The sequence below is a fragment of the Polyodon spathula genome, chromosome 16, assembly GCF_017654505.1.
Source record: "Polyodon spathula isolate WHYD16114869_AA chromosome 16, ASM1765450v1, whole genome shotgun sequence".
Taxonomy (NCBI): Eukaryota; Metazoa; Chordata; class Actinopteri; order Acipenseriformes; family Polyodontidae; genus Polyodon; species Polyodon spathula.
In genome coordinates, this window is record NC_054549.1 from 13,336,380 (window position 1) to 13,351,260 (window position 14,881).

The 14,881-nt window shown below is 37.2% G+C and overlaps 1 protein-coding gene across 1 annotated transcript in view; it reads right to left on the minus strand.

Moving 5' to 3' along the window:
- Window positions 1–8,501: 8,501 nt before the first annotated feature.
- Window positions 8,502–14,881, minus strand: part of LOC121328434 (transmembrane protein 201-like) — a 38,115-nt gene continuing 31,735 nt past the window's right edge. The window contains exon 11 of the mRNA XM_041273084.1: window positions 8,502–13,035. Coding sequence (XP_041129018.1) covers window positions 12,938–13,035 — 98 coding nt within the window. The 3' untranslated portion in view covers window positions 8,502–12,937. The remainder of the gene's footprint in view (window positions 13,036–14,881) is intronic.

The following is a 14,881-nucleotide window of genomic DNA, read 5'->3' on the forward strand; positions in this document are numbered from 1 at the left end:
ATAACATAACCCTGAATCTGAACTGGCCTTTATTCATTTGAATAGTGTGACCTATGGAAATCACATATATTATGCACTGCGTGAAAATATTTATTTTTTGAAAACAACTTAATTTTAGTAAATACAACATATGTATAAAAAAACTAAACAGGCGTTTTTTATCAAACATTTAAAATGTGGTACCTGTGTATAATTGAACATTTTAATAATGCAGTTATTTTTCTTGGGCATCGAACTAGAAAGATGTGCATGTCTCTTATTATTCCTACTCATAAATACCTGATCAGGAATAACTTTTGAGTAAAACCAGTGCAACGTGCACAAAAAAACATAACTGTCAAATCCTAACTTTTGAACACTGTAACTAAAAAGTCCAGTACCTCTCACGCTGAGATGCACAAAACGAATGCGCACAATACAGAAGGAAACGAGTCTTGCATAAGTTTTCGACACATACAACCAAATACAACTTGCAAAATCACATTCAAATCTGCAGCGAAATTTGAATGTAAAAAAAAAAAAAAAACGTTGATTTTTTTTTTTTTTTAATTTATTTTATTATTTTCCAACAAAACATATTCTAGTGTTATTTTAATACGGCTGTGAACGAGCCAGTATAAAACAGCGGTATCCAAACATTTATAAATAGCGGTACTGTATATCCAAACATTAATAAATCAATCAGTTACCGGTATGTAACAAGATTTATCAGTTTGACTAATAACTTGACTTAGTTAATATTGAAACATATATCAAAGTGTTCAATATTTTAAATGTTAAAGGCTAATTAGTCACAAAACGTATTCACCATAGGAATCAACTGAATTTAAATGAATGTTATTAAGTACAAAAAGTTAGTATGAAAACGTTTCTACAAAAAAAAAACCAAAAAAAAAAACCAAACAAACAAACAAACAAACAGCAACACAGCATTCCAGCACCTCAAAACTCAGCCCACGGTACAAATGCACCCAGACTCCTGGAGCTGCCTTTTTTGTTCTTTCTACTTTGCAAAACTTTGGTAGCGGATTCGACACATTGTAATTTTATAAAATACTGAACAAACTTTTTACATCTGCCAGCAGAACGATCACATGACCTCAACACCTATTGTCAAACCCGCCTACAGGTAGACAATCTTAGCTCTGATTTCTGAATTTCTCTTTGATTGACAGTCCGCCAATACTGCCTTGCTACACTGTATTATTTCTACAGTCACAGCTGCCATCGGCACCTGCTTTTCGCTATTGATAGAAAAAAAAAGAATACATAGAATGCCATTGCCCCAAAGGTAGGCCGCGACTCAGTCCCGGTGTTATGCCAAATAGTGTCACCAGACTGGAGACACTGTTGGGCACCTAGATGCCAAATAGTGTCACATCGTTATTTAAACGGAGACACTATTTGGCAGTGACACTATTGTACTCCATAAACCCGCTTTTTATTTTTGCTCACCACAGTTCTCAAATGTTAGAATAATATAAATTGCAGTGTAATGTTTATACAATAACGTGCAAGCCGATTCCTTTTATTTCTACTGGCAATACTTAATGAAACCGAGACTGTGCGGATAGTAGACACTGTGCAATCTATTTTTCCTCGCATGTACTCACAATGTTTCTCAGGTCTGTAGAAGGCGCGACTGCACCTGCCCAGTAATTGCACCTCTACCCAAATAAAGTTAGAAGTTTTCATTTTGCAACCTTCCTATTTTGGAAACCAAAATAACGTGTATGTCGATGGCTCTCTCATCATTCATGCGTGTGAAAATAAACACCTGGGCAGATGGGGCAGATGTTTCAGTGTATTTGTGTAGGTTGTTTACTGGCCGCAACGGCACTTCTGAGTTTTGCCATGCAAGTTTATTTCATGTTGGGTTGTACCATACCATACCTTCTAATTTATTCACAAATGCTGCTATCCATATAGCAATGATTATATTTGTTTTCGGGGTTACTTTAATAAAGCGCGACAAGACTGATAAAACAGAATGTGAGAGGAAGATATAGATAGATAAACAGATATAAAATACAAATACACAATTTGGAGTAATTAAAAAATGCATCAATATAATTTATTAAAGTTAGCGCCTGCAATTAGTTGCATTGGCTAACAACACGCTACGGTATAGTACAACAGCTGTTACGCGCAACATTTACGAAAATAGTATGTATTAATGAAGTTTTCTTAATCCCAATCGACCAATCAGCCAATACAAACCTCATACAGGTCGACCCAATCTGAAATGTTTTCGTGCCTTTTCACAATTCTACGTGAAGCGTTCTGTATTGGGTCAGAATCATTCTTGAATGGGTTGGGTTTGCGCAAAATAACAATTGCAGGTACAGATCCGACTGAATACGCGCTGCTTCACCATGGGGGGCGAGGGCGTGTTAATCAGCCTATCGCTTAAAGTTGTTAACACATTTTGATGTTAACTAAAAAAAAAAAAAAAGGCTACACTTTAATATAATTATTTAAACAATTGGATTTCATATTTACACACATTTAATAATAGTTGTTTTCTTCTTTTTTTTTAACAAATAACCCTCCACACTCTCTCTCTCTCTCTCTCTCTCTCTCTCTCTCTCTCTCTCTATCATATATATATATATATATATATATATATATATATATGTGTGTGTGTGTGCTTTTACAACAACATTTCCCCATTAGGTAACAGAACAAAAATGTACAAACAAGTTACTTTTTATTTCTTTGATTGCGGTTCCATGAGAATGCTGTCATTAACCAGAAAAGATTAATGGCAGCATTAAGCGGACGTGTAATTAAATGTTTGACAGCACAGGTTTCTTCCAGCCCTTACGTTACTTTTAAGTATTTATTGCCCAATCCTATCCTAAACTTCAAATCCAATCGGTCTGTTATTATAGTGTCTAAACTCTAAGCCAAAACAAAATAGACTGACAGCGAGGAGAATCATGATAGATAATTGCCATACTAAACTAAGCCAAGTACACAAATGCGCCTTTTTAAATTCACGAACCAACCCTGATGCTAAAATGACAAAAAAAAAAAAAAAAAAAAAACGAGTGCTTTGTTTCTTTTAAAAAATCAAACCAAAAAAACAGAACCGACATTTGATTTGAACAGGGCGACGCTCTTAAATGATGTCATTGGGTTTTGCAGAGTGCTTTCGATTCAAAGGGATTTGTCGGCTTTTAAATGGAGAATTACCATCATGTATATTTAGACTCATCTCAGATTTAAAACCACAACATCAATAGATCGAAGAATTGCAACATGATTTTTTTTAACACCTGGTTTACAGATTAAAAGGCGACAATTTGTTTTTAATTGATAACGCTTTGGAGATTATACGCACAGCACAACCTAATCGTGTGATTTAAACGTTTAACCGTCTTTCAATTTAAATGTGTCGGTTCACTGAGACCTTAAATCACTCAGAACCGCTGTATTCGTCCCACCCTGATTAATATACATATCTTCAAGCAATACCTTTATATACAAACCCAGTATTTTTGTAATTGTATTGCCAGTAATGACACGTTTAAAGATCTCAGCAGTATAACTCGCAGCTATGATATACATCTGACGTGAAAACACTGCTTTCTAAAATCTCTTGTTAATTAGTATAGTGCGAAACCTCATACTGTAACTTATTGTTTAGATGACAGGTGGATATAAAATCAGAATGTATTGCATTATATTCATAATATATTAGAGGTCAACCCCATCAGGAAACATAGCCAAGCATTGCAGGCATTTCTTATCTATATAAAATATGTTTTTTTTTACCCCTTCCTCACCAAAATTACTTCTTGAAGATAGACAGTTATTTACAAAACCACACTGTACAGATTGCTACAGATCCTGAATGGACACTTCATACAGCATGTTGTCCCATATGAAAAATACATGGAATATCCTGCATCAGATGAAGTTTCAATGTATTTGTTTGGCCCTATTATCCTGCTGCAGTTCCAGTGTCAAGTAGTTCTGAGAGCAGACCTAGTTTGAGCGGAGCTGGTGTACATATAATGTATTCAAGTTGAATAAAAGAGTACAGGGAGCCTAACTAAGCTGCCAATTAGATACACAAGCTGGTCTTAACATCAAACATCCAGACATAACAAAAAAACAAAACATGCTTTCCAATATGAATCATTCTAAATTTAAGGTTGACATATTTTTTAATTCTGCGTCTAGCCTTGCGGTTCTACAGATCTCAATTTTATAGCCGTGGCCTGGTTTAAAATGGATTTATCTGTGCTGTCAATGATTCAATAAAACCTTTATAGATTTTAAGGTGACACCCCCCCCCCCCCATTTTCAGATTTTTGCAAATTGAAATTACTGAATGAAATCACACAAGTAGAGACTAAAGCACTTTTCTATTCTTGTGCTTTACTTTATCAGCCACTGCCTTCCATCAACTTCAGAATGTAAAGGATGGAACCAAGTTATGTTACATTAGCTTTTTAATTGCTGCAAAAGTTATAGTTTCCTTCATCTTCAGTCTGTGACATCAACTTCCAGACCCTCACTCTAATTAACATCATTAACGATACCAAAATGAAAGCCAATACCGTCGTATCCAAGAGGAGAGCAGCAAAAACGAATGTGGCAACATTAGCAGGTTTCGAATCACCGCCCACATACAGCGAGGCAATCCAACCTTGGCTCTGTACGAAGGCAGATAATCATCACCTAGTCGCAGGAGACAGAATGTCTCCACAGTCTAACTGATATAGAAATTAACAGAAGCCTATAAATAAGTGATACATTGCACCAGAGCGATTCGTTCCCGGGACTGTGTGGGAGCGAATTAGGAGAAACACTATTTATTTATTTTTGTCTATTCAAATTAAAATCATATACTGGTTTTCCAAAACACCTGAGAAAATATTAGAATGAATCATCAAGCGTTGCTTGTAGTGTTGTCAGAACAGAGGTGGTTTTTCACTGATTACTGTAAATATTCCCCAGCAATCGATGAACAAACCTCAATCGTTTCCAAGTTGCAATTTTAATTGTCTTGGGACTATTTGAGCTGTTTTGACTTCAGCTGCATGAAAAACACACCCTGAAGCACTTTTATTTCATGTAAACAATAACAGATCACTCCCAGTGCACATTATCTTACAAAAAGGGAGAGATTTGCATTTTTGTTATTGTTAGCGTTTTATAGCAATCTCTAGACGATAACCACATGTGCATTTGAAATCATCTACCTGTAGTTACGCTAGTCAAGGTAAGTATAGTGTCAGTCATTTATTGCCTGCAAGGATAACTCAGGAGATGGAAATATCACTGAACTTTCTGAAAAATTAACTAAACTTCTATTATCTGAACCAATTGGGACCAGTGGATGTTGGGATAATCAAATTCTTCTGATAATCGAATTATGCCATTGACATTTTGTACATGACGTTCCCAAATCAAGAAACCTCCTAAAATGATAGAATTCTCCCCTTTACCTCTAAATATATAATCTACAGCACTGCATTGATCTGCAAGTATCAGAAGGGCTGACTAGCGCATTTTCTTTGCAAACAGGGCAGAAGAGCACAGCACACAACATGATAACAAGGGGCTGTTCAGATAACAGAGGTGCTTGGATAATCTGGGTTCGGATAACCAAAGTCTTACTGTAGTGTAAAATATCGCTAGGTTAATTTAGTTGACTTTTTCAAGCTAAAAACATCAACATTAGAGATTTGAGTGGAGAGACAAGAATATTATCTAGTGGAAATAACATCAGGCTTTCCATTATTCAACATCCCACTAACCACAACACACAAACCTCTGGGCCACTGATAAAACATTTTGCAGTTAGGTTAGTGAGGGACCTGCAGAGGCTGGGATTAAAAAGGACACGCAATGTATTTTATCCAGCTGAGGAATGCACTTCTTTTAGGTCAACATCCTCTGTTGCCCTAAACGCATGCTTTAGCGTAATTTTTCCATACACATTTAATGAGGATTTTAAGATATATTTTTCCATAATTTTACAAACGGGTGATGCTTCTTTGTTTCTCACTAGATTTCAATTAATTTTGTTCCTCCTTTGGAGAATAAAATCAGGGCAAACTTTGCCTGGCACCAGACTCTTTATAAACTTGCCTCTGATGACTCCTGGCTCACAGTTCATCTAATCAGGTAACCTATTTAGCCTTTGTGTACTAAATGTATATTTTCCTGTTACCCTGGCACAGTTTCTAAGCTCCAGATTTGCCTTCAGATGGTTTTGTAAAAGAGAGGAAGGCGCCAGCTCTGAAACAATCAGTCAACTGAAAGAGATTTGAAACCCTAAAAAGGATTGTTGAGATATCTCAGCCATTTGAGAGAAAACTCCAGGCCTCACTCTCCCTTTACCTCGGGTGCATCATTCAATGCCAAAAGTACGATAAAGGTAACATATGGCATCAGATCTCTACAAATACGCTTGTGGGAACCTGCTGCAAAATGCTGTTAGTCCGGATTGCTAACATGTAAAAAGCACAGGCGATCCTGAAATCACTTCCTGCCCTATACTGTAGCCTGCATTATTAAACACATTTACCACGGTGCAGAAGACTTGAATGTGGAGGTTGAGGCATACCAGGGCGAATTGCCAGTGCTGAAAAATGCCCTAAAATCCTTCTGGTTGATCAATCAAACCCTTATTGCTAGCAATGAACAACATCAAACTGCTATGCAGATTAATAATAAAGTAAAACATTTGAATAAATTATAGCTACAATAATCATTTCTGGTAATAGAGGATGCAAACTAACTGCCAGTGTTTCTGTTAAAAAATTAGTGTGTCAGAAATCAGTATTTCTGATTGCTTAAGAAATAAATACAGCAAAAAAAACCCCCAAAAAAACACAATATATACGCTTTAACCTGACATCACACAAAATGATAAAAATCCTGTTATGTATAATATCACAAACAAGAACAATACCTTGCATGAACACCAGCCTCCTTAATCAAGCCCTTCTGAAAGAAACACAAAAGGGTTATTGTCAGCTGAAGTACAAATTCTAGGCACCTAACTAAAGTAAAACAATCCTAAAAGGAATTAAGCTGTGGTATACACATGCTGTACAGATACAAGTACTCTCAGGGTATAAACTTGCTAGCCGTTCAGTATTAATTGTTACTGAATCTCTCTCAGGAGTTTACACACTGTTTAATGAAAACAAGAATTAGGAGTATTGACAAAAACAACAGAGAGAAAGAATGGCTGACAAGCAGAAGCAAGATCTTGGCAAAGACACCAGGAGCCACGCCTTGATTAACGAAACAGCATTATTGCTAAAAGGGCACGCCAATTACAAAGCTGCAGAAGATGATTGGACCACCTTGCTGTTAAAGAAATTCCAGAATACACGCACTACACAATTACCATGTCTGATTAAAACAAGAAATAAGCCTGCTTTCTTGAATATACACACACAACACATTTATTTTCTGATCAACCCTCGAAAGCTGGTCAAAGCTCAAGTTACCCTATGGCTGGCAACAACACAGGGTCCATAATAAAACCAAGTACCTTGTTCCACCTTGGTATAATGGCCTACTTTATTAAATACAGTACGTGGCCGCATTTGTGTTCAGGTATAGTTACTCACACAGCAATATAAATGAGTCTTGTTCAGGTAGTGAGGGCATGGTTGCAATATATTCCACATAGCGTGGACCACAGACTATTTGGAGTCATTTTATTAATCACACAAGTATGAATTACTTTACTAGCGATGATTCATCCCCCCCCCCATACATACTCTTAAACAGGCATCACCATTTTGATAGCCCCACTGCTCATTGTAAACGTCACTGCTTAATGTAAAGGACCAGATTGTGTAACAATGCTCCATGCAATGCATGTTATACAGGAAAATATATTTCAGTTTATGCTAAATCACTAGGAAAAAGTGACCTCCAATTTAACCCTGTTGCCCTGTCTGGAGTTGAGGCTTATAGTGGCAAAACTGTTGCCCCAAGGGTTGATAGTGACGAGCTTTGTCAACCATTGGGGCAACATTTTCCCCTACTATAAGCCTCAAGTCACTATGACCCTATATATTACATTTTAATATTACTGCATATTTTTTGTTTCTTTAAAGGGATACTAAGATCATTTAGAGAGATCCTGGCGTAACGGGCGTCACACACTGCCGTTAAGGAGTCTGTCCAGTCACTGGCTGGTGAGATGAGGTGCGTGGGGTCGCCAGTTCACACTCAGCCTCCACCCTGTAGCACTAGCACTGTCACACCGCCCCAACTTCCAGGTCCAAATGTCATGAACCTTGCATCTTGATGTTTCAGTAGATAACAGCACATAACCAAATTGGTATTCTTACACACACACAGAGGACTGTATATACAGTTCCTGCTTAACTATTTGTTTCAAATCATCAAGCATGACGATCAGTTGATCATTTACATACCATGCTGTTGAAAAAACAGTTCGATTATCACTGCGGGTGAAAAAAAATTAATTAAAAAAAAAAAAAAAATCAGATTCGTTGATTTAAGTGTAGTTTAATAGGAGTGTTGTCTTAACAGGAAGATCTAAACAAGATAAATGCAAACTTATACAAATAGCATGCTAGCAAGGATGAGGCCTGTAACATGTCTGGTACAAAAAAAAAAACAACAGCAATACAATTCTGCAGTAAGATTTTGTCTGAAGCAGGATTACGGAAAGCCTTTGACGTTTTAAGACAAAGTCCGAACCGTTTTGCCAGTTCAAGCTCTCCACAGGCGAGGGTCATTGATGTTGATTGGGCCCATTCCCAATCCCAGCTGCTGTTTCTTCACTTGTTTTACTTTGAATGGTAAATTAGCCCAGTCAATTTCAACGCCCCTCACCTGATTGTCAGCACCTGATTTCTATGGAGAGCTCAAATCAGAAAAATCGTTTAATGCAGTGCTATGTAAAAAACGACCGTGACAAAATGTAAATTGCCAAGCAAGCTAGAAATTATTTTTCCCCCCCTCAAACAATTTTAGTAGAAATACTTTAAAAAAAAAAAATAACAAACAATCAGCAGTTTGTATTTAAGAGTTTGTTCCAATAGACATGCAGCAGAGCATTCAGGGTCACAGTGCATTCTACACACAGCACAGATCAAAACTGTAAATTATCTGTAGTTACAATTTTAAAATGACCGACACATCAAAAATGAGTTGAGTAACAAACCATATTTAGTGCACAAGTTCGCAAACATGTCAAATTATTATTCTTTGTTTTTTAACATTTCAAATTTCCAGCAGAATAGTTTACACAGTCCATGTAAAAACAGCAGCTGAAATAAGACACTCAGCTGCTCTCTGAGGATTGCAGTTGAAACCAAAATGTGTACAATATTAGCATTCGTGGGCACGCCATCTCCAGAACTCTTGAAGTCTGTAAACAAATCTCTACAATAATGATCAAACCTAATATTGGTGCCCAAAGTAATCTTTTTCTTTCAGACACCTACCTAAAATCAGCATTGAACTGAATACAAGAACACAGACACATTTTTAAAAACAATTTACAAAAATATTACCCGGTATCAGACATGTACAGAAGGTATAGCATAATCACAGACAACTGCAACAATGTGTTTCTATATAGAAACAGTATATAGAAACAATTAGGTCAGAAAAACCAGAGCCCAAGCTACCATATACATTATATACACACACGCTCACAGTACTGTATGTAACACCTCCACTATCAAAGCAGGTGTTACTGTACCTTAGCAATGACTTGTTTAACACATTTACAGCAGTTATGTTCTTTATGCAACAGGTTGATCCTGACATTGTAGCAGCTTTAATCCTCGCACAAACAAAAACACTGCAAAAGAACAACCCAATTTAAAACAACACCTGCCCTAACCAAAAAAAAAAAGTTTTGACTGAGCAGAAGAGTTTCGAAAGGTTTCTCCGAGATGTCGTTCAGACAGCGGGGTCATTTTTTTTGTCTGCCCAATCCCTGTATGAGGAAGAGAGAAACCCCAGTACCTGGTCTGAAGGTCCTGCACACAGTTAAGCACCGCGGAAATCTGATGAAAGTTTTGTGGTTATTTTTTCTTCTTCCTGAACAGAAGTTATAAAAAGAAGTAGACTCTCAACATGCAAATAAAGTTGTTGTTTTTTTTTTTTTCTACTATTGTATGTTTGTAGTGTAAGTTACATAGCTGGTGCATTTCGAGACAATTATGACTGCAATTAATAAATCCGATGGGCGTTTCGATTTAGTAATCCACACACACACGCACACGCACACGCACACGCACACGCACACGCACACGCACACGCACACGCACACACACACAGATTCAATGCTACGGCACTCACTAGTTGACCAGCGCTGTCTGCTGCAAGGTGAGATAATAACGTTGATTAAGATTCATTTTGAAAAAGGCTTTATAACGAATGATGACGACGCAGACGAGGCGTGTTTTAAAAATCACAAAAGTCAACCTTAGTTTCCAAGGAGGTATACAGAGATATGCAATATAATACATACATTAGCATCAGAACAACACAGGTCAGCGACTGTAAATAAATCACACACACACATGCCAAACCATAGAAAGCTCCACGGATGCAAAACACTGTTCCTGATGTTTGTCCTGTGCATTTTGAGTTACGATGCAGTCTGACCTCATCACAAGACAATACATATAAAAAGCTGAAAAACCCTTCTGCACTTAAACTGAAACCTGGCCAACTGCTATCAGGTCTGCCTTTCTTGTATCTTTTCATGTTACATTTACTTGACAAAAGATCATCTAATCTCCAGTTGAGATTCTGTCCACCAGTTATTTTAAATACTTTTGGAACCTCCTATTATTAATAAACTATCAAATACACGTATTAAAATAGCAATGTTTGTTTATTATTATTAATATTATTTTTACAGTACAAATCATTGCAACATCTGCTTCCAGTGTAAAAACAGGGCTTGCACTGAACATATCCAAAGACCCTACCTGTCACCTAGCATGCATATTGCTTCTGCTGTACGACTGCTACTGCAGTAGAACCACATTCCAGCTATTAATACACATGGTATTCCCAGATTCCAGATCACCCATGAGCTTTCACCTTCACCCAATGATTGTTAACCTCAGGAATCTACACTGCAGTGAAAGCTGCCTTGCAGCCAGTTGGTCAGATTGCCATAAAGTCGGCGTGATTCTTTTTTTGTCAATAATAAACGAATACTAATAATAAAAAGCAGTTGGACAGATTACTTTCAGTCTCAGCTGCTTTAAAATTAGGTGTATAAATGTTTACATAAACAGCTTTAATCTCCCAAAGACCACATTGCAGTCAAATCCAATGAGAGAGAGAGAGAGAGAGAGAGAGAGAGAGAGAGAGAGAGAGAGAGGGGAGGCATCAATACACACACACTGTGCAGCATCACTGCATCCTCAACAGAAAGAGACTGCTGTCTTAATGTACACTAGTTAAGTCCTTTGCTCTCTATTAGGTTTTGAAGGAGAGTTATTCACAGTTTCCTCATCAGGTCTGATTGCTAACCGATTCAACTTGTTGACAGGCTGCTGTGGCCATAGTTCTGTGTGAAGCTTATTTATCCAAACTGTGCTGTGTTATTGCAGGATAACATGACAGAACACTGACAACAGTGCCTGGGAGAGTGATTTCACATCCACATAATCCTGATTAAACACCTCTCCCTGTTCAATCCATCAAGGTTTGCTCCCCTAAGGCACACCTTTTACCTACAGCAGACAACAAAGACATGCATACTGTATTTTCCTGTGCATGCCACGATAGTCTTGTTAAAAAAGAATTACTCATTTTTTTAATTACAGTAGTGATTGCAAGCCTTTGTGCCTTGTTTGGCAGACTCAGCAGGACAAAAAAATAAAAATAAAAGGTTGGATCCCAAACTTATTTTATTTGTAAAGCGCTCAACTAAAATCTAAACTATTGAAAAAAGTATTGAATTCCATTAAGTGAGAAAACCAAGACCTATTAAACACAATGACCGAGATGGACGTGTCTATGCTATAACTGAGTGCTATTTTAACGAGTAATGAAAAGAGACTGAAAAAGCAGACAGTATTGTTATCAAACCCGATAGAGCTGAATATATCCCGAAGCATCCCCACAGAACAACCCTTGCTTTTACAGTGTACATTAAAACAACACGGCAGTGGTTTGATTTATTTTTACAAGATAAATAATGCTAATTCCGCTTTGATTGCAGAATTTGAGGCCGTGACAAAGAGGAAACAGAAAAAGCTTTAAGCACATTTACTGCGGATCAGCTCAGCTTTCACAGTCAAGTTCATTTTGAGGAATGCACAGGCATAACATTCCTATGCAGGCGTTACAGACCTAACGTTGAGCAGCGCCGAGCAATTGTAAATTGGATTTACTTGACTTTACCTGACCATTGTGAGAATTACCCAGATTTTCTTATTTATCTTTTTCACATATTATAATGGCCTTTAATAGCACACCATAATCACTAGGAATCTAGTTGCTGTTATGTACCTGTTATCCAATGTAATGTAAAATTCTCAGTAGCCTATTTGCTTCAGTGTATACATATAAACAGAGCACCATTAAAAGTTCATAAGATTTACTGTACATTTCTATCTCCTGATTAGCGACTGCAAATACAGTAACAGGAGCACATGGCTTTGTGTTTTAAATTCCATAGACAAAACCCACCCTAGCAGCACCAGCTTTCTAAGAGTTGCTTCCATGCTCACTACTTCCAAGCCCACTTATCTATAATACATAGCACAGAATAAAAATCAGAATGCCCTGCACTAGCCAGGAGTTCCAGGAGTCTTGGAGAAGCAGATGGTTGCAGAGTCCATTGGGTGCCATTGTGGGCCTGTGTTGGGATGAGGTTTTCACAGCGAGCACCAGGAACACGTTGGCTGGAGAACGGGAGCAATGTTGGCTTTCTCAATGCTCTCACTCATGTCAAGCTCTGGTAGAGGTACACAGAGGTGTAGACGATGTTCGCCGTCAGACTCAGGCAGAGAAGACCTTGCAGTACGGAGTTCCCTAGAAGCCCTTTCAAAGAAAATTATTCATTAAAAAAAAAAAAAGACACATTGTAGTTATTTTGCACAGAACCGAAACAGATTCAAACAGAATTTTTTTTTTTTTTTTTTTAAAAAACATAAATCTTAAAAGAAAGCAACAAAAAACAGAAATCTGTAATTTACTACAGAAAAATAACCTGATCTGTAACAGTACATCAAGTTCAATGTTACTGCATAGTTGGTGTTTCCCATGTACATATTTCCCCACGTACACATAGAGCTTTGAATTAACAAAAAAGTTTGCCATTCAAAAATTAGATATTAAAAAAAATATGTATTCAGCAAACTACTGAATTACTAAAGCTGTAGCACCAATTACACACATAAATGATTGCATCACAGACTAAAGCTATGAACAATTCATATCATAAAACAGATAAGTCCTGTTTAAGAAACAGTTCTATTGTGACAGCTTTACAACACCGTTCACCAGCTCTGTCTAAGATGCTCTACAAGTGTCAGCAGCTGCAGACTCTTTCACAGGGCTCTCAAATGGAACAGACAGGGTTCATTCTGGCTTCTTTTTATTGGCTTCAAACAAGCTTCAGCGCTGTACAGGTATATAACTTGCATGCTTTGGTGGATATGTGTTCTTTTTAAATAACAAAACGACAGTTTACATACAGGCTTATAACTGGTTAGCTTTGCTAACACTGATTTGTAAGGATTCACTGTTACGATCAGCAACACTGAAAGCTCCTGAACCTAGAAAGCACCCCCGCCCCGCCAACATCTTTCTACCCTACAAAACATATTCCCTTTCCAATTATTAGAGAAACTAATTTGCTCTCTAGTAGAGTGTCACACATGGCAGTATTTTGTGTCGCCAGATGGTTTAAGAATTTGTAAATGCCTTCAGATTTCAAACTGCAGGAAAAAAAAAATTGTAGAATGTTAGTGTGTCAGAGAGGAACTAAACCCCACCCCACCCCCCTGCTACTGAATGAACAGTGTAGTTTTTCTAGTTGTCATTGACTGTTAGGCTACCAGTTCGATAACGATGACCTGAAGGAATTATTTCAGCCTGATTAACACTTAAAAAGGGGCAGATTGTGATCCTTTACTCAACTTATTTAAAACATAATAATAATAATTGAGGGGATTCCTGAATTCCTTATTTTTAAAGGTGAGGGTGTTTTTTGCCAGATTAAACACGGGCCAATTATCCCCCAGAGGGCAACAGCTCTGTTTTCTTATTTTCATTTGCTGTGTAAACAAGGCATTAAAAGCTTGGACAATCAGGATCAGAAACAAATACACAGCAACAAGCATGAGCAGGTGTGCCCCTAACCCCTTTTTTATTTCCAGTTGCAACACGCCCCTCCCTTTGATCCTTGATACTACACGGCATGTCAGACAGAATCTGCTACCAATCTGTTTTCAATAGTGTGTCTTGTCTCTCTCTCTGCATTCCAGGTGAAATCGGGTCAAATTCTCTCCAGGCAGCAGCGCTGGTGTTGTCTAAGGCAGCTTACATTAACTCCACATAAATTCACTGACGAAACCAAGCCTTAACAATCAACATTCGGATTACTAAGACACATATACACACACATACACATATATATATATATATATATATATATATATATATATATATATATATATATATATATATATATATATATGTATGTTGTATGTACATGTATGTATGTATGTATACACACACACATATACACACACACACACACACGTGTAATATACCCATGTGGCATTGCTAAGAAAAGCTTTTTTTTCTGCAGCAGCCTACCCTGAATGTCTTGATTACTAGCTTTGTCTATGCATAACATAAGTGCTATACATAACCTCTCTCT